At 36.7% G+C, this 21,738-nt stretch overlaps 1 protein-coding gene across 4 annotated transcripts in view; it reads right to left on the bottom strand.

Moving 5' to 3' along the window:
- Positions 1 to 4,069: 4,069 nt before the first annotated feature.
- The window catches only part of PLEKHA1 (pleckstrin homology domain containing A1), a 56,869-nt gene continuing 39,200 nt past the window's right edge, over positions 4,070 to 21,738 (bottom strand). For 2 of the 4 annotated variants that reach the window (XM_082611843.1, XM_082611840.1), the window contains exons 7-12: positions 18,294 to 18,437; positions 16,377 to 16,445; positions 12,020 to 12,084; positions 11,346 to 11,409; positions 9,361 to 9,450; positions 4,070 to 6,529 (exon numbers count right to left, since the gene is read on the bottom strand). In XM_082611843.1, the coding sequence (XP_082467969.1) occupies positions 6,215 to 6,529; positions 9,361 to 9,450; positions 11,346 to 11,409; positions 12,020 to 12,084; positions 16,377 to 16,445; positions 18,294 to 18,437 (747 nt within the window). In that variant the 3' untranslated portion in view covers positions 4,070 to 6,214. Of the gene's footprint in view, positions 6,530 to 8,045; positions 8,117 to 9,360; positions 9,451 to 11,345; positions 11,410 to 12,019; positions 12,085 to 16,376; positions 16,446 to 18,293; positions 18,438 to 21,738 lie in introns of all 4 variants that reach the window. The other 2 variants (XM_082611841.1, XM_082611842.1) reach the window with 2 other exon arrangements.

Raw genomic sequence — 21,738 nt, 5'->3', positions numbered from 1 at the left:
GCAAAAAAAAAAAAAAAAAAAAAAAAAAAAAGTTAAAATAATGCATCCTGACCAAATGGTACTTATTCCTGAAATGTAATGATAGATATTAGGAAATGGATTAATGTTATTCACCAAGTTAATTGATCTAAGGAGGGAAACAAGATTCTTTCCACAGATATTGAAGATATTTGATAAAATTCAACTACCCTTCTTCATTTAAAAAAAACTCAGTAAAATATGAATAGTCGAATACTTCTTTAACCTGATAAAATATTCCCACCTCAGCCCAAAAGCCAGCACCATGCCCTTCAATGGGAACCACTAGAGGCCTTTCTACCAAAGTCAGGAGCGTGACAAAAATGACTGCAATTGCCTGTTATTTAAGACGGTAATTCATGACCACAGAGCTCAAGCGTTGCCAGGATGTCCTCTATTTCCGTAGTCCATTCCTTTTCCACAGTCCGAGACAATTCACACCTTCCTCAAACCTCTAATACCGTCTTTCCCATCTATCTCACCGTTGAGGACTGTTTCCTAAGTTGCTGAGACTAAGGCAAGCCGACTTTCAGAGACTCCTCCCCTCCACATGCACCCACTTACTCGGCCCTCCCACCACAGAACACCGACACACTGAATAAAGCCAAGCCTTCTACTGGTATGCTAGAGTCATCTCATCTCCTCCAGGACTTGGCTCCAACAAGTCTCCCCATCTCCTACATCATCAATCCTCCTTTTGCTATTGGCCATCAACGAAAGGCCACTATTTCTTCTATCTTAAAAAAACAACAAAAAAATCTTGAACCCGCTTTGGCTACCAGCAACCATCCCATTTCTCTGCTCCTGTTACAGCAAAACTCACAATAGTTCTGTTTGGTCCACTCCACCAAAACTGCTCCTATTAAGATTTCCAGTGGCCTCCACACTGGCAAACCGAGCAGTCATTTCTCAGTCGGCCTCTTACTAGACCTGTGAGCATCATTTGACACATCAGAGCCCCTCCTCCTTGACTCATTTTCTGCCCTTTGCTTCCAAGTGACTTGTAGTCACAACTTCTCATTTTCCACTGCCAGTTCCTCTTCTGAGCTCTTAATGTTGGAGGACCCTGTCTGTTCCTTGGTCCTCTTTTCTCCTTTCATCTCTCTAATCCAGCCTCAGAGCTTTGAATAGCACCTAGTATGTTGAAGGCTCCCCAATTTTTATCTCCAATAAAGATTTCTCTCAATTCCAAATTTGTATATCCAACTGCCTTCCTGACCTTTCTCCTTGGTATCTAATAGGCATCTCAAACCATCACACTCAATACTCCAATTGCAACCTTTGCCCTCAAACCTGCTCTACCTGCGACCTTTGCCACCTCAGCTCAAGGGCTCTCTGTTCTTCCAGTTGTCCAGGCCAAAAAACTTGCCGTTATCCTTAAAGCATCACTTCCCTTCACTTGCCATTTCTAATCCATTAGGAAATATTCCACTTTGGAAATAGACAGGCAAAAGGAGAGTGAGAAGAAAGGATAACATGAGTGATAACCTGAAGCATGACAAGGAGCATGATGCGTATGAAAGTCACAAAGGAAAAGATGTCATGGGACCAATGGCCTCTATATGGAAATAATAAGGTTCCACAGGGAAGAGATTAAGTCCACATCGTGAAGGTACCAAAGCCAGGCAAAAGTGAGTTTAGATGTGGTTAAGTTCCTAAATCATGGAAAGTTCCCCGCATTTCCCACCCACTCATTCTCTCCTGCCCCAACGCCGACCAATGCTGAAGAAAACCAGTATGACAGGTAAAAGTACTGTCATTTCGAAGGGAGAAACAGGCAATGAAAACTTCAAGAGAACAATTTAAATTTTATGCACGAACTTGGATACTTCCAATTCCGAATCATCATTTCCAAATTTATTGTCATGTCACATAGTTTTTACTTATAAGGACCTTTTTCTCTTCTGGGACCTTTCCAAATCTCCTCCATCACTATGCTTCTCTTATTACCCACTCCACCATTACCATCTCAGTCTCTGGATGTGTAGCTTTCCATGACTGATTTGATCACATATTACACTTTATATTTCTTTTAGAAAATTCTTTGTGGGTGTCATCTTTTTCTTAGGTTTCCTGTGCACTGCATATTGTACACTGAAGACACCCATTTGACCCAAGACCTCATCAGAAGGTCAAAAGTTTCTTCACATGGAAAAGCACCTCACGCTTACCCTATACCCAGTGACTACAACCAGTTTCTGCAACTCCTTCCAATTCCAGAATCTGGCAAACCTAAAATAAAGCTATTTTAAAATCCTTATTCTGATAACCTTATTAATTTACATGTCAAATGTCAGGGCTAAAAATCTCTCAGGGAGGTTGTGATCAGGATATTTATCTACTATCGATTCTCAAATGTTAAATTTAAATGCACGTATAAAGAATCTATCATTTAAACTATTATGGTTCTGAAAAATATTGAAAATAGATTGAATGAAAATGCAACTCATCTAATAATTTGGAGATAGTGCAATAGAAACAAAGAATGATTTTCAGGACTTCTACTTAGGCAGCAGTACCATAATGGTTAAGAGCCCAGACCTTGGAATAAAAAAGATGGGACTGTAAACCTAGTGCGATTGTAAACCGCTGACTTTTATTTCCAAACCTGTAAAGTGGGAGGTAAAGGTGATTATAAAAGGGCCACAATGAGAGATCCTTGTGATGATGGAATTGTTGTTTCCTGACCATATCAGTATCAATATCCCAGTTATATTATTTTACTATAGTTTTTCAATGTTACCATTGGGTAAAACTGAGTAAAAAGGGTATACAAGAGCCCTGTATTATTTCTTAAAATTACATGGGAATCTACAGTTATCTCCAAATAAAAGGTTTATTAAAGTCATTCACAAATGTCGACTTAAGTTTTATATTAATATCCAAACCATCCTAGGCAATTACGTATCTTCTCTAATTTTCTGAGTGAAATAAAGTGAGATTTCAAATTTAACAATGATGTAACCAGAAGGTGGCGCTATTACTTCATGAATATACCATAGTAAGGCACTATTCACGTTATGTCATAAAAATAAAACGCTAGGATTTCGTCAGTCAAAATTGTAAATGTTAATTCCAATTCAGCAATATTTTCAATACATGTCTTACGTGAGGTTTGACAAAAATACAGTTTTCGTTAAGTCATTAAAAAATAAACAACATATACAACTAACCAATTCTGGATCTGCTAAACAGGGAAGTTTGCAAATGGAAAATACGAACCCATCTAAGTGTATTTTTCGCTGCGTCATATGTGGACTGTCAAACCTCCCATGACAAGGAAGATTCTTACCAAGTCTGGTATTAAGCTGGTACTAAGCTGGTATGTCGTTCCTTTTTTTTTTTTTTCGTCATTCCATTTTTACACAGACATTTCCTGCCTCACCAACTGTTAGAACTTCTGATAAAAACACAGCACTACTTTAACTAGAAGTAAAAAAAATGGCTAAGGGATTTTTTTTTTTTTTTTTTTTTTGGTGAAAGCAACAAAGTTTAGAACTTCCACATTTAAAAAAAAAAATTTAAAATACTTTTCAGGGAAAGAAAATCAAGTTGCACCAGTTAATAAAAATGACCAACACAGATATCCTTTATCCAGTTCATTACTAGATGCTGGATACACAGCAAGTGTGGACTACTTGTTACTAACAGTGGGTTTGCAAGAAGCAGCCTCTAATACTTAACAGGGCATTTTTATGAGTGCAGGTCTACAGCTCACCTGGGGATCAGTATGTCCTCTGCACTCATCCTTATTCATGTCATACCGATCTAACCAATAACCAAACACCGCAAAAGCAGCCTGGATGATTCAAACAATGCTTTGAAGCCAGAATAATTGATTTTGCTTTTGAGAGCATGTTTTCTAATTAAGCAAAATAAGCTCTTTTTCCCAAAAAGACTCATGTTTCCTTGTGCAATTTCACATCAAGTTATACCCTTCCAAGTCTACCAAATAATGTCTGTCCTTAAATTCAAGTCAATTAACCAAACACATTTTGTACTTGTTGTATTTACTTGTTCACACAAGAACTGAACCAGACCAAATGAGAAATAAGTTAGAATTAATTTTGAGCAATTTATTCTCAAGTCATTACAGTGTTCAACCAGTTTGATGTATAAAGATAACAGACGTAAAAGTAAACAATGGGAAGCACACATATATTCCCATTCTGAAAGAAGACATGTTATATATACAGAAAAAAATGCAGCAAATATTAAGGTATTCAAAGTAATTCTTTGACAATTCAGATGTGACATATTTACAGGAAAAGTATAAGTTTTAAAATAATTAAATAATTTTCATAGAATTATAAAAGTACTGAGATAAATATTAGGAGACTCTGACAATCACAAGACCACTTCCCTATTCTATTTTATACAAGGGTAGTTCTATAAAAAGTCCCAAAATAGAGCTAATATTTTGCCACTACGGAATATATCAAATTACCAATACCAAAATATTAAAATGAACATGCAATGTAAAAGCTGTACCAAAGAAAACAGCATTAGGCTCCTGAAATAGCCAACTGTCTACACAAGATTTCTTAGGTGTGTTCATGAAAAAAGAGCTTTCTAAAAGAGCTGCTGTAATGGATATATCTGCAGAGAAAGTGATAACTACTTAAAACCTTTTCATTCTATCATTCTCAAATGTAGCTGCAAAAAAAGGAAAAATCTAAATATAACTTCTAAAAATATTAGCTTATGAAAAAAATGTTGAGTGGTGCATTCTTGATGCATTCAGATTTTTAAAGTGATGCTATGATAATTCTAGTATAATAGATAGTAACCTCTGGACCCCACCACTGTAATAAGAAATCCACCCTCCCCTCTCTTTCTCAAACAAGAAGTCATCTTAGAAAATGAAAAGGAGAAACAGTGACATTTACGAATTCAGAACAAAACAGTACTGTAATACGGCAAAATATCATAAAAATAGCAGCATGTGAAATTCAAGACTATTTTCTTAAAGCAAATGTTTAAGACTGAACCGTAAAAACAGTACTTGATCAAACTGGTCTATTACTCAACACCTGAAACTAACGATATTTTAGAGAGGTGCTTATATTTATGATATCCCCATGATTAAATGTAAAGTCAAATATGTGTTTTAAAACATATATTGCACAGATAGAATAACAACATTCTGGTATCTCTAACACAAAATGGTATGTTATTTAGTACATTAACCTATGCTACTGAAAATTAATTTTATCCTAATTGTCTAAAACCAATCATGTAGGAGTTCTGAGCACATTAATCTCAAAATATTCCTAAACAAGATGAAAAAACACAGGCACTTGAATACAGGTTATTAGTGACAAAACACAGAGGTTGCAATCGCATGACTAAGGGCAGTATGTCTTTACACATAAACTTGAGGTCTTTCACTGATCCAAATATAGAAATAAGAACTATTTTACAAAACTCTGACAAGAAAATCAGATCTCCAAGATATTTCGTATCAAATAATTTTCACTGAATAAAGCAATGACTGCTGCACGTCTTGATTAAGCTTTTACAAATAAATGTCCGAGATACGGTTGTTTGAATTCTAATTCTCCCCTTTTCTCCACCCCAGTACAACACACGACCCTCGCTAACTGTCCAATAATACCCTCTATGCAAAACTCACTGCTCACCTTGAGATCCAGAGCATCAAAAATGGCTATCATTTCAAAACAGTCCACACTGTACTATAAATTTTACAGCACCACAGACGTCATGAGTTCAGGTATTTTTGTCTGGCAATATTTCATTCAATAATATTAACTGGTAAGAATGTATAGAGATTGAACATTTAATTGGAAGTCACAGTAGCATTTTTAAAACAACCAAAATAATTAATAAGCATTTTTCATGTTTTAAATTGTGAAACATTTAAATTGTCAAATTCACTTGGAAAAAATATCACACACACACTTTTATCATCCCAATGAGAACAAAGCTTCAGACAGTTGATACTGAGATACTTAGGGCTTTTTTCTTTCTTTTTCTTTTTTTTTTTTTTTAAAGAAATTGCATTGAGTTTGGCCACATCCTAGCTTCTTGGCTTTACCAGCTTATAAAGAGAACATCGATGAGGCAGTATACTATATGCATTAAAGCCCCTTTCCCCTTTATCATCTTTGGCGAGAAGCCTCTTGAAAGGACACTGAGGGCGGATGAGGCGGGTCAGGCTCCACATGCTTCCATCTCACACATCACTGACTGGAAGGCTTGCGTCATCCAAGTCCACGGGGTCACAATCTTGTTCCTGAGGGCCATTTTCACTTTGAGGTTTTAGCAGAGCTTGTTCAGTCACTTTGGTAGCTGGTTCTCTTGGAGAGACAGTCTGGACCTTGAAGTTCCCTGGCTTGACCTTGGCAAGAGATTCGTAAAATCCTCGCTTCTCCATGGAAAAGCTTGAGACCAGAGAGTCGCTGCGAGAGGCTGTGGATCGCGGGGTGGCTGCTGTGGCACCGGCAGAGAGGAGAGCATGTTTGGGTTCGGAAGGACAGCGGGAATGCTCCTGCAAAGAGGGGTGCTGGTCAGACACGGGCAATCATTAACGGCAAGGCTAGTAACTCAGTGTGAGACTTTATTCTCTGAAAAACAAACAGAACAAAACACACACACACAGAGCAGAAGCATGAGCCATGCAGCATACATGTGCAAGTTCCTTCCCAAAGCAATGCATTTTTAGGAGTGAGTTTAGAGCGATGACAGCCAACAACCATTCCCACTTAGAAACTAGCTCGTCAGTTCTTTTTTCTGAAGCCAAAGTTGGCTTTGAAGACTTTGAAGACTCAGTCAGCCTAAACGGGAATGCAGTGTGCCAACTGCAACTGAACTGTGTTTAACAGGGGGCCTACCAGCTTTACCATTTTATTTAAGAGTTTATTCTCAATAAACACTAGGAATTATCCCACACATTTTAGAAAGATTAAAAAATGAAAATGCAGAATATAAAAATAAAAGGCCATTTTCTCTTTAATAAGCAGAACTCAACATTTTTCAAACCTATTATTTTGTCTGGCAGCCTCATGAACCTGAGTTTTTGGTTCCCTGAATTTCACTGCAACCAATAATATCATAGTCTTTTCACTTCTTATTTAATTGCATTTATTTATTTTTGCATATGGCATACATTCATATGGCTTAAGTTTGTTTTTTTTTTTTTTTTTTTTTTTTTTGCGGTACGCGGGCCTCTCACTGTTGTGGCCTCTCCCGTTGCGGAGCACAGGCTCCGGACATGCAGGCTCAGTGGCCATGGCTCATGGGCCTAGCCACTCCGTGGCATATGGGATCTTCCGGGACCGGGGCACGAACTTGTGTCCCCTGCATCGGCGGGCGGACTCCCAACCACTGCGCCACCAGGGAAGCCCGGCTTAAGATTTTAAAGGCAGGGAAGGGTACATATTTAAGCATTTATTAAAACTGTGGTGAAATAATTTCAGTTGTGAATATTAATTTCAATACACTTCTAACTAAATCAAATCTGAAGATAGCCTGAAATATGACCATTCCAAATGCATTGCCATATAGTTGTGACATTAGTGGCTTTGAAAACAAAGTGCTACAAACCACTAAAACACTCTAGATTCCCATTAGACAGCTAAATTTCACCTGAGATTTAATACACCATGCACACTATACTAATGTAGAGTTTATCCAATGCATGTGCACCTGTGAGTTTGAGCAAACTGTTACCACAAAGGTGCATTTTAAGTGGTGTAGTATAAAAAATTTCAAAATACACGAAATACAGAAATTGAAACTCTTGTGGCAATTCAGTAAGTTAAGCTTTAGTAGATATGACTTTTTAAATTAGTGAAGTTGTCTTTTTTTCATTATTTATTTATTTTTTAATATCCGTATCCAACCTGATGACTGTAGTGAACTAGTTTGCGTTAGTGTTGACAAAGTCAGTTATGATAACTGCAGAAGGCAGTTTGGTTAACTCAACTTTCCAGAATCAGTTGTTAAGTAGTGAGTAAGTCCAGGCCCTCTAGTAAGAAGGCACGTTTGCGTGAGAGCCCACATACGTGCTGCATTCCCCAGTTCTGGACGTATACCTCTGTATACAAGGATTCGACAGCCTTCTGGCCTGCCGCATCTGGAACACAGTGCAAAGCTAAGATTAGAGTTAACCTGTACTGGAGGAGGGAGAGAGAAAGTTCCGCTGATAGTTACAGCTTAGAGAGTCCAATCTGCCCCCACCACAAAGCACAAAACACAAACGCCCTTCTCCAACTTTTCCTCTTCCCAACAGACATTGTTTTTGCAGAGAGTCTCATACTTGACTGCTGAAAAGGTCACATAAAACACAGGCAGTTACAAAATTAACACCTATGAAAATAATTTCTGAGACATTCCAAACAGGATACAAGAAGAATAACTTTAAAAGTGAGAAAAATGGATTTGTATTTACTGATCTGGAGTCATTTCTAACAAGAAACAATTAAAAGACAATATTACTGCAATACTAGAAATGCAGGAAAATACTGCAAGTGCAGACTATCCAGCATCAATGAGTCTAGATACTAAAGGCTATCACGCTCCGTATTAGACTACCTTCTGCAGACCAATGTGCTGCACTTCAAGGTGCTTGGAAGTTTTTCATTCCTCAGTAGAATTTTTATTTTCAGATCAGAGATCAGTGACCAAAGTATTCCAAAGCTAAATCTTATTCCTATGATGAACTTGTACATGATCAATTAAAAAGTAAAGACATTTTCCTTACTATCTGAGAATGTTTAGCTGTTTTAATTTTATTATTATACTACCAAAAAGATAATTAAGATAGTAAAAAGCAGCCTTTTAAATTAACCTAGTAAACAATGAGAATGAAATGGAAAATACTGACTGAGAACACTAGATTATATTTAAGGTTCAAGCTGCTCAACTGTCTTACAGCACTATTAAGGCAAAAAACCTAAACTGAAATTACAGGAAGTAAAAAGGAAACTGAGACCTTCACAAAAGTGTGTAATGCTACAACTAAAGGTGCCTTACATGATTAGGCCAAATACCACACTAAGAATTGGTAAATTATACCACGTCGGGACCTACTGACAAGTAAGAACTCCTAAAACAAGACAAGGAAATGTTCATTCTTTAGTTGCCTGCTTGTGCATTTAAGACAATACAATGCACAGAAACTTATGTATACATAACACTACAGGAAGCATTAAATTAGAAATGCATTATTTTTTTGCAAGTCCAATTGGTATGAAAGTCAACATGCAGATAAATCTCAAAACAGAAAGAAACTGAAAGGATTAGGGGGAGAGGAAGAAAAATAACTTGACAGGATCAGGGGACCCAAGGGAGTATCACCCCAGAGAACAGGAAACATACAGAAGACGCTGATCTGCCAGGTCCCCGCTGCGCTACAATGGCACCAGAGACTGCTTTAATCCAACTGTGCATCTCTTCAGGGCTATCAGCCTAAGGAGAAGGAAGGATTCATTCAATTTTTCCTCAAAATCAGCTCCTATGTCTGTAAATCCAATGTATTCATTTTGGTAATAATTAACAGTGTCAACAACAAAATCATTCTAAGGCAATGGTTTCCAAAAACTTTTAGAAATCACTTTTTTAAACCAGGTTTTGCTGGGTAACTTACAGAGGTGTAAGTTGGGCATGTAATGTTTTAAGATGAGACACATCAAAAAGTGTCAATATGAATAATTATGGACAGAAAACAAGAAGAGGAAGAAGTCAAAGAAAGACCTTCTCATTTCTCCTGCTGTACTGTCTGAATTTTCAAGATGAATATTTATGTAATTGTGCAGTTAAAAAAACACTGTGACATCTTTTTTTTTTTTTTTTTTGCGGTAACGTGGGCCTCTCACCGCTGCAGCCTCTCCCGCTGCGGAGCACAGGCTCCGGACGTGCAGGCTCCGGACGCGCAGGCTCAGCGGCCATGGCTCAAGGGCCTAGCCGCTCCGCGGCATGTGGGATCCTCCGGGACCGGGGCACAAACCCGTGTCCCCTGCACCGGCGGGTGGACTCTCAACCACTGTGCCACCAGGGAAGCCCTGTGACATCATTTTATATCTTATTTTTCTAAAAATAATTTCCAACAGTACCCTAAATCGTCATATTCCAAAGCATCATCTTCCTTGATAGGACCGTGACTTGCAATGTGAATTAAAAACCTTACTATGACTTTAATCCAATTAAACAAGGCCCTCAGAGGGGTGGAGAGGTACTGCCCTTTACTTCTGGATTCTACTGTCTAGTAGTTTAAAAATTTTAAAGATACAAGTAAATTTTTTGAACCAATGATATTAACAAAGAGTTTTTAAAAGGAAAAACTCGAAGTAGGCAAAGGTAGAGTATACTTTCATTCACTACAAACAGGAGCACCAGTCTAGAAGTCAATTTAGCAAAGAGGTTTAAAAAAGTTCATGCTCCGATAGTTATCCTCGATCTAGATACGTATTGTAAAGAAGTAAGAAATTCAGGCAAATTTATGCACTACCACATTAAATCACAGTAAATGTACAAAAACTATGTAAATGAGTGATCAGTAACAGTACAGCAGAGAAACAGTTTAATTGTGAAACATTCATATAAGAGAGCATAGTTCTAAAAGGTTTTCAGAGAATTTTTGATGTAGAAAAAAATGACTATGATATAGTAAACAAATAGGATATAACACTATATTGATATCATATAATCCCATTTGTTATAAAAAGATATGCTCTAATAAAGGAAAAGAAAAAAAGAAAAAAAGAATGGTTGCCTGAATGTGGAATTCTATATGGTTTATAAAACACTTTTTCTTCATATTTTTCTGTATTTTCTAAATTTTCTGCAATAAGCATATGTAATAACTTTTATAAAACAAAGCCAAATGTTCTTTTAAAAAAACTTCTAATCTAAATAAATGTGTTAAGTAAAAAGTGTATTTTAAACTTAAACATAGGATACTATCTACCATTAGTGAAATGATAAGATATACTGTGTACTTTTATTATGGATATTTGAGCCCCCCTTCTTATAAAATTACCAAAAGGTGATATAATTAAAATTCCAAAATATGTGCAAAAATAATCCAAATTGAAAGTACACACTTAGCATCTAACTTAAATAGCATTTCCCTTCCTCCAAATAAAATTTAATTCCATGTGACTAACTTACAGCAAAGAATACCCCTATTTGCTGAACATATGACCTGCCAATAATCTTATATATTTTTTTTATTAAATTGGCAATTAAATTTGTCATATTTTTTGCTTATTTTTATGAGAAACACATTTATTTATGTTTATTTCACCTCTAAAATTATTAATTTCTTGTTAGGAGGATCTATAATCTCCAAAGAAGTATCTTACCTGCACATAGAAAGTTCGAGACGATGTTACAATTTCAAAGAGGTTGTCTCTCATCATTATGTCACTGTTAACAAAAAAAATTTTCCAATTGTACTTAAATAGCAGTTGTTTGATAGTTTTCCTTTCACTTCTTTACCCAGTACCAAGTATGTGTCAATGAGAAAATAAATATTAGAGATAAAATACTGATTTAACTGAGAAATACTAAGTGATCGTTTTCCAATTTATTTTTGCATTAAATTTTACATATTTTATATAGTTGTATGTATTTTTAGAAAGGTTCATAAAACAGCTTTAAAATTCAAAGTTTTCAACTGTGAAGAAATCAGTTTGCTCAAAGAAACAATGGCACAGTTAACATTCTTATAAAGCTCTATTCTGCAGCAAGCCTGAAATACTAGAATTAATAATACATCAATTTGTCAAATATGATAGCTGTTCACATTAAATTTTGTCCTTTCCATTAATAAGCTTAAGAACTGTTTCCTAATTTGTAGTTTTCAAACAAAAAAATCTCAATACTCTGTTTCATCTGAAGGTTTTGAAACCTTTGGCATAACCCACTAGCAATAACACAGAAAAATATCAGCTGTAAGTACGTCAATTAAACTAAAGAACTATACATTGTGTAATAATAAGCGGTGCCAGGCACCAAGTCAGAGGCGGTGCTTTACCTTTGCTTACATTCCTGGACTTTATGAACCTCTTTAAGTGGTATTACGCGGAGGGGTTCCTTTTCCTGTCAAAAAAAGCAAATAAACAGATACATGACATATATTCTTAGAATCCTTTTAAGCATTACTTGTTTTATTTAGAGGTCTATGCGAAAATCATGCTTCTTTCCTGAAGCACATCTAAGACATAAATCTACCTTCTTGAACCATCCAGCATCAGAACAGCTCAAATACTATGACCCGAGACACACTGTGATTTGAAACAAGGAAACTGGCATATAACCCATGTTCACATTATTTATGTACTAAATGACAGTGTAGCTTATTAAAAACCATTAACCATCAGACTTTTCCTCGATGAACCCCTATTCACCCAGTAAGTGGAGGACTTCCTATCTTGGAATGTTATTTTCATACAGAGGGTACCAGAGTAGTGAATACCCAGCTTCTCTGAGTTAAATTTGTCATTTTAGGAATATCACTTTTATATGAATACATCATTTTAACAAGTACAGTTTATTAAACATTTACTAAGTGCCAGGACATCTGCTATGTTTTAAACGTGTTATCTCACTTTCCACAACCCTAGAATACATGCACTATTACTCACCTGAGGAAACAGGATTAGACATATTAAGTACCTCACCTAAGGTTACAAAACTAGATATAAGGTTCACACATAAGATGTAACTAGCTCCTAGTTATTAGCACAGTACTTACAGTGAACATTTCATGAAATACACTGTATTTCACTGAAAACGACAACATGAGTTTAAGACATACCATTACTTTATGCAGTACTAAGAAAATAATTAAACCATGGCTGAACACTTTTTTAAAACCAAAATCTTTTTTTTAAGTTTTAGAAAATAACTCATTTGCAGGTAAGCTCTGGGACGGCCTCTTCGTCTGCGTAGCTCTGGCCGCCCACACCAGCTGCCCCTCCAGACACTCCTTCCTGCTCCTGCACCACCACCAGGGACACCTGCACTGATGTGCCTCGCCTAGAAAATTTACATCTGAATTGTTAGGAACTGATGGGAGGAAAAGAGGGCAAACACGGTGACGAAGGACCCCCCAATTTTTAATGTTCCTTACATATTACAGATATTAATGTTTTATCTGTGATATATGTAATTAAATATTTTCTCCAGGTTTTCTTTTCTTCTTTTTAGATTAATTTGTGCTTTTATTTGCCAGTATAACTACAGTAACCTGCAAACTTTCTTATTCTAAAAAGCACATGTTACATCACAGTCCAACAAACACATATATAATGTGTATACATATATAAAAGTGAAACAAAGGTTTTGCCAAAAACGTCTACCCTGAGTGTTAATTTTAAGACTTTTTTTTTTAAACTAAGGCTGAACTGCACTGACACATCATAATCACCAAAGTCCCTAGTTCATCTTAGGGTTCGCTTTATGAAGTGAATAGTGTTGCACGTTCTATGGGTTTGGACAAAAGTATGATGACATAAAATCATTAAAATGTCATACAAAGTATTTTCACCGCTCATAAAAACTTCTGTATTCTATATATTCATCTCCCCTCCCCCGCAAACTCCTGGCAACCACTGATCTTTTTATCGTCTCCATTGTTTTGCCTTTTCCAGAATGGCACATACAAGGAATCTATTTTTCTTTTTTCCTTGAAGAGAGGGGTTCAAAGCCTTTATGCCTATACCACCACTCATGGCCCAGCCACACGTGGACCGGACAGGCTCCAGGTGGCAAACACCCCTACTAAATACTGTAGCTTTCCTTCCAGTACTGAGCCCTGTCCCACTGGTCCTGCCCAGCAGCCACGTGCAGGTGAAGGGGGGATACGTGTTGGGTATCTGTTCATAGGAAGGCCACAAGTTTTGTGACCCTTGTCACAATGAACCCTGATTTCCTGTCGGGTGTGTTGTAAACAGACGAGCCATTTCTTCAGACCCCCTGCTCTGAGCACACCCCATCCAGTTTTTCTTGTCTGCTGAAATCTTTTATACCTACTGAAAGAAACTTTTAAATTCTTATCTTTCAGAGAAACATATAAAAATATTTACAGATGAAATGATATGCCTAATATTTGCTTCAAAATAGGAAGGGGGAAGTAGGTGGTGGTACAGAAGAAACAAAACTAGTCATGTGTTGATAATTATGAGATCTGGGTGATGGCTATTTAGGGGTTCAGAATACTATTCTATCTATTTACTTTATGTTCAAACTTTTCCATGATCCAAAGGTTTTGTAAAAGAGCCCCTTTATACTTTGAACATCAACTTTTATCATATATTATCCTTGAGCATATATAAAAATGTATAGGCAAAAAACAAATGTATAGGCAAAATAAATGGGTTAAGGTTTTTTAAAACCTCACATTCAGATCCCAGCTCACTCTCTGACTAGGAGCCATCAATCTCAGTGTTTTTCACTCCATACTATTCTCTGGGCCAGAAAGAGCACTGGTGATAATACAGCATTTCCTAAGAATCTCCCACTGTGTCCCTGAGATTTCCTTCCAACTGCCAGCACCCTTTTCTGCAGGTTTTGATGCTGATCTTCTGATCTTACCCAAAGGTGCTGTGCACACACAGGCAATGAAAACTACAGCACAGCTGCTGCCTGGCTCCCTCACCTTCAGCGGCTCTAAGAGACCTGAAGAGTTCAGAAATGCTAAAATGGGGGGAGGGGTGTGCATCTTGTAACTGATAAAGGTCAGTCATTATATTTGAAGTGTTCAGCTTTATCTGCGTTTGCTAAATGCTTAACATAGTCCTGAATACACACAATATAATTTCCCTACCTCCTATGATAGTTCAAGTATTCTTTCATCTCAAACTTTATAGCATAATATCCACATGCAGCTTTTCAAATTATAGTAAATATTTCTATAATAGTTCTTGTCTCATTATAACTACTGCGGATGACAAGAGGACATGTCAATTTCTCTGGTAAAACTGAAGGCCAGAACATCACTGACTGCCCTCTTTAGTCCCAGTTCCCAGTGCACCAGGGCCGTGGAGAGCTCAATGAATGTCTGGTGCGGGAAGGGCTCCTCCCAAGAGGACTGGCATTAACTGAAAGCAACGAAGCAACCTGCCAACCAAGCACAAGGGTAGCTTCTGAGACACCAAGGCTGGTACTTTTTGAACCAAGTAACTACTGCTTCCAACTGAGGCTCTTAGGTTTTGAAGTCTAAGAAAGGGTCCCATGCTAAAATGGCTATTCTTGTTATGCTATGTCAATTTTTTATTCATTCAAAAACACTTATTATTTTCTAGGTACCAGGTGCTATGTTCATAAAAGGGTACAAAAGGGAATCTTTGCTCTCAAGAAGCTCATGCAATCAACTGGTAAAGACAAGTATGCAAACAATTACAAAACACAGTGGGAAGTATTATGACAGAAGTGGGCATCAGGTTCCAGGTATGTAAAGAGAAGCCACTAAATCCAGAGTCCAAAAGCTTTCCAGAAGAACAGACACCTGAGATGAATCTTAAAATATTCCCTTCCTATTCTCCAGTGCTCTGTTGTCCAATAGAGTAGCCACTAGCTATGTGTAACTATTTGAATTTAAATGAACGAATACCAAATACAACCGGTTTTAATTTTAAAATTAAATACGGTCAGGTTTGTCAGTCACACTAGCCATATTTCCAGGGCTCAACAGCCACATGTAACCAGTAGACCTGGCCAATGCAGATAATGGAACATTTCCATCAGTGCAGAGTTCAGCTGGACAGTGCTGTTCTGGTACCGTCATTCAAATAAAACGCATGGTTCCCCCCCTCAAATGTCCCATAAAGAGAAGAGGTAGAATCGCACTCAATTTATCCAACAATCTATTGCAGAACTCAGGTCACATGACAGGAGTATTTTAAATAAGGATGTTACTCAAACAAGTGAAAGATGGACCTTCAATCTTTGATTCTACCTTCAGATAGGACAAAAATATCTTATATGAAGAAACTTAAAAGTCAATCTGAAATAGAAAAAGAAAATATCAAGAGAGGGCAGGGAAGAGAAGGCAGAAATCAGAGGGTCAAATGTTGACTTTCAGAGACTTAATTCTTTCTACCATCTCCTCCAATGCCTTTAGAGGAAATCTGTAGACTGAGGGGTTCTGATAGTTTTAATTCTTTCAACGTAGAATGCCTTTGAAGATACACTCTTTTTATTTAAGATGTATTTAACAAAAATACCATTAACCAAAAGCATCACAACAGAATAAACTGAACTGTATATACCTCTCAAAACCAGAATTTAATTATTTTAAAAATAGAAAACAGGACAAGAAATTATATAATCACTACAGTGTAACACTTGTAAAACATTTTTAAAGCAACATTCATGACACAGCAACATACCAGTTCAGATTTGAAGTAGCCTATTGTGTTTTCATCCAATTGAAAATATCTTCTCTTCCAGTTTTTCATCTATCAGAGATGAACACAGACATAAAACTTCTGTTTCTAAGAATGTCAAATGTTAATAACAACTTAATTATTCTGATATGAACCCACAATCAGAAATGTCAAGCACTGGAACACCTTATTACCCTCCCTTAGTGAGGAGATACAGGAAATTTCATCTCTGTTGCTACTCAGGCCTTGAACTCCTAATTCAACTCTGGTGGCTGGCTTTCAGCTATTACTGTATGATTTTATAATATGGTCTTATGTTTTTTATGCTCTAAAAGTTAAAAAAAAAAAAAAAGCACTTCCCCATCCCCCACAAAGTAAATGCTACCAAGAGTTCAACAGCAAGCACAGGAAATGTGATTAAACCACATCAAGCTTCTCATCTGTAAAATGCATGAATCCTTCTATAGGTACTTTATAATACTAAGAAGGAAAGCAACACATATTTAATAAAGTGAATATGCTTTGTACAAATATTTTCTGTCAATGAGATATAGTTTTTGTGAAAGTACTTCAATATCTCTAAGGGTTAGTTAGTATTTTGGATTTAAAAGTAAAACAAAAAGAAAGGAATGTCTCTTTGAAAGCCCTAATTAACACTCGACCTGATGAGAATTCTGATTTTACCCGTAGACATGCTGGAATGAAAAAGCTTCAGCCCTTGCCTTCATTTCCCTTAGCCTAAAGAAGATCACACAGTTAGGGCTGAAAGAACCTTCCTCTGGCTGACCTAAGCCAATTAGACTTGCCAGGAGTGATGTGAGGTCAAGCAGAACCGCCAGTAGACAGTTAAGTACTTCTTTACTCACAGAAATTTTTAAAATTTTATTTTTAAACTTTGAAGTCTATTTCCTCATGAAACTCTACAGATTTAGTTCACATTTTAGAAAGGTATTCTGGATTCATAAATACTGGTAAATTTACCTGCTCTTCCCACATTTCACCATTATGGATCTGGTTGTGTGAGAATATCTGGGCCAAGACGTAATAGCTCTTACTAAGGACCAGGTGCTATGCTAAGTGCTTTCTATTTATATCTTTCAAAAAAGACCTCTGGATGGTAGGCTTTACAATATAATTTTCCATAAAAAGAAACTGAGAGCCTGAGAGGTTAAGTAAGTAGCCCAAGGTCTCAGTGTTTTCAGCTGGGGTCAGCCCAACCCCATATCAGGTAAGTGATCCTTCCACACCCTGCTCCCCTGGTCTCCCCTTTCCTGCCAATCTCCCTACTAGAGCTCCCTTTCCCTGATCTATTCCCAAGGGGGTAAAAAAATCAACAGAAAAACTTTCTGGGGCTTCCCTGGTGGTGCAGTGGTTAAGAATCCGCCTGCCAATGCAGGGGACATGGGTTCGAGCCCTGGTCCAGGAAGATCCCACATGCCGCGGAGCAGCTGGGCCCATGTGCCACAATTACTGAGGCCCAGGCACCTAGAGCCCATGCTCCACAACAAGAGAAGCCACCACAATGAGAAGCTCACGCACTGCAACGAGCCCCTACTCGCTGCAGCTAAAGCCCGATGCAGCAACGAAGACCCAAAGCAGCCAAAAATAAATTAATTAATTAAATTAAAAAAAAAAAAAACTTTCTGGAATAAATTTCAGCTGTTAGGAAGCTCATTTAAAATGGAAGGTTAGTGGTAATAAGCATTAACTTATCCAGCCACCCACAGACCAAGAAAATAATAGCACTGAGTTTTGAACACAGAATAACCCCTGTTCTATCCGATGACTCCTGGTCAGTAAGCTGGTCTTTCACTTTGGTTCTTTCACAAAACAAAGCAAACCCTAACCCTAACCCATGCTGAGAGTTTGCTAATATACACTCATTTTTCATTACTTCACATATTTTGTTAAACTACTCACCACTGCTCCTTGTTTTACACAATATCCAGCTTTGATAACTGCACTATCTGAAGATGGTTTAGGAGTAAAGTAAGGAAGATGGCTTTGTGACCGCTTCAAATTATTTCTGTCAATACTTTCACCACATTCATTTACTTCTTCTTTCTAAAATGAAGCAAAATAAAGATATTCTTTTTTTGCTTGTTTACCTTCAAAGCATACTCGTAGTTCACGGTGTCATTCTAGTAGAAAAATCTTAAAATCTATTTTAGTTTAGTTAGAAATACGGATCTTGGAGTAAAGAGTTTTCTAATTAATTTGAGATACTTAATCATAACTTTCAATACCACTGATTAAACCACAGATTTCTATTTCTCTTTTTCTGCAAAAGTCCTACCACCAGTGTTTTTTGGTTTTTGTTTTCCTGGGGGGGGTGCTGCTGGATGGTGGGGGTATAACTTTTAATTTTGAAATAATTATAAAGATTCACAGGAAGTTGTAAAAAAACAATGTACAGGAGGTCCTATGTACCCCTTCAACTGGATTCCCCCAACAGGGAAACTGTATAACTATATAGCACATTATCAAAACTGACATCGAAACATTTCGCAGACCTTATTCATATCTCACCCATTTTACATGCATTCATTGTCTCTGCATATATCATTCTATGCAGTTTTATTGCCAGATCTGTGTAACCACCACCAGTGCCAATGTACAGAGCGTTCACGATAGGCTCCCTTGGGCTACCCCTTTAGAGCTTCTATCCCCAGTTCCTTGGCAGCCGCTAATTTGTTCTCCATCTTTATTATTTTGACATTTAGAGAATTTAATATAAATGGAATCATACAGTAGGAGAGCTTTTGAGATGGTCTTTTTTCATTCTGCATTCACTTTGGAGATTCATCCAGGTTGGTCCTTGTACCAACCGTCTGACCCTTCTCATTGAGAGTAGTATTCATGGTTTGGACGTACCACTGGCTAATTCACCCACTGAAATGGCACTTGGGTTGTTACCACATTTGAGCTATTAGGAATAAAGCTGCTGTGAACATTCATGCTGTTTCCGTGTGAACATAAGTCTTCATTTCTTTAGGATAAATGCCTAGGAGTGCAAATCCTAGGTTAATACACTGATTGCAAGTTTACTTTTATAAAAAACTGCTAAACTCTTTTCAGAGTGGCTGTACAATTTTACATTCCCACCAGTTATGTATGAGTGATTCAGTTTCTCCTCATCTTTGTCAGCATTTGTGTTATCATTAATTTTTAGTTGAGTTATTCTGATAGGTATATGATGATATCTCATTGTGGTCTTAATTTGCATTTCCTTACTGGCTAATGATGGTGAATATCCTTCCTAGCACTTATTTGCCACCTGTGTATCTTTTATCTTTTGATGAAATCTCTGTTCATGAATTTTGCCCATTTTCTAACTGGACTGTTTGGTATTTTTACTATTGAGTTTTGATAGTTCTTTATACATTCTAGATACAAGTGCTTTGTTGTATATGCGGTTTTACAAATATTTTCTCCCAGCATGGTGTTTTTCTTTTCATCCTCAACAGACAAAACATTTTTAATTTTGATAAGGTTCAATTTACCAATTTTTTCCCTTTATATAGATTGTGCTTTTGATGTCAAGTCTAAAAACTCTTCACCTAGTCCTAAATCCTCAAGATTTTCTCCTTTGCTATTTTCTAAAAGTTTCGCAGTTTTAATTTTTGTTTTTAACAGTTCAGTCCAGTGCTTTTAAAAAACTAACTATACTCAGGTTTTCATGTTCCCCAAAACATTAGCTTCCTGTTTATTTATAACGTACAACACAGGTGATAATCTATTCTACAAATCAACCAAAGGTGTGTATTTTCAAGAAGTCCTAAATCTCGAGAGAAAAACTAAGTACTCAAATCATATCTTAGGGAATTTTCAATCTGTTCTACACTTAGACAGGTCAATAGCACTAATTATGTACTTAACTTTGTAATCCTAGCACTTAACCTGCTAAACCAATAGTTACTGAATAAATTAATCATGCAAATGAGATGTCATTTTGTTACTGTTATCTGAATGCTTTTATAATGAGTAAATACTACTTTAAATAAACTATATCGTAAAATGATAAAGCAATACAATTCTTTGGGATCTTTTTAATATTGCACCTGCCATACGCTCTTAGAACCTACTGAATAATTGATACCAAAATTAAAACACAAATCTTAATTCTATACAAAATTAAGACAGCCACAGATACAAACAACTACAATATCTTAATACAACTAAAGACAAATTGTCTTAGCTCTTCTATCAACACAAGACATAATACAGGTGAAAGCAGCTTAGTCTAGCTCTATCTCAACCAGAAGTCTTACAGGGTAAAATCATTACTTTTTTAAAAAAGTAAATACACACACACACATACACACACAAATTCCTAGTTTATTTTTTTATCCAACTTTGGTGAAAAATGTAACCTCCCATTAGGGCAGGGAATTTCTGCTCATTAATACATATATCCTCTGTCTAGCATAAAGAAAGCACTGAATAATTAATTAACTAATAAGTCTTTTAAGTACAAAAAGGCACACAGGTAATGAAAATGCCTAACATTGGCAATATCAATTAATTACCTTAAAATTCTTAGTTTCTCAACTGCTAGTAATTTAATTTGCATTACAAACTTATTCACTTAATAGCAACCCAAGAAATTTAAGTGCATACAAGTTTTAATTTCATCAAAAACTTTAAAATAAATTTATATTTTCCATAATACCCAAGAGTAAGAATTAACTCAGCATACCAGTACTTTGGGGATAGAATTGACTCAAAATTCCAGTCCTCTGTTTAGTTCATCCAGGCCAGGTTGTAGAAAAACAGGTTTAAAAAATTACACATATTTACAAACACTTTGACTTGGCAATTTTCTCTCCAGGAGTTTATCCTTTAAAACATATTATCTATGGCTCTAAAGTTTATGCTAAAAGCATGTTCATCAAAGCATTTACGAGATAATGGAAAATATCTTGTTGCCCCCACCTGCCCCAACCTTCCTGGCACAGAGCTCCTAAAACCCTTGTAATTTCCTAAGTGATAAGAGCACTGGAAGCAACTTTTGTACTAATATTTGGTCTTTGACCCTGCTTCCTGACAAAGAGTTCATAAATCCCTTAGAATTTCCTGGGTGACAGCATGTCTTTTGTTCTAATAAGGTGACTTTTGGTGGATTCCTGAATGGGGGATAGTCACCAGAAAGACCAAGTCATGATTAAAGGCTTGGAATTTTCAGCCCCATTCCCTACTCTCTAGAGAGGGGAGAGGGGCTGGAAACAGAGTGGATGATCAATCATGCCTACGTGATGACGCCTCCATAAAAATCCCTACAATATGGAATTCAGAAAGCTTCTGCATTAGTGAATTAATGGAGGTACTGGGAGAGTGGCGCACCCAAAGAAGGCATGGAAGCTCC

The sequence above is a fragment of the Mesoplodon mirus genome (genome assembly GCF_964341445.2).
Source record: "Mesoplodon mirus genome assembly, chromosome: 2".
Taxonomy (NCBI): domain Eukaryota; kingdom Metazoa; phylum Chordata; class Mammalia; order Artiodactyla; family Ziphiidae; genus Mesoplodon; species Mesoplodon mirus.
The sequence above is the reverse complement of the archived record's forward strand: the minus strand, read 5'-3'. Positions and strand labels throughout refer to the sequence as shown.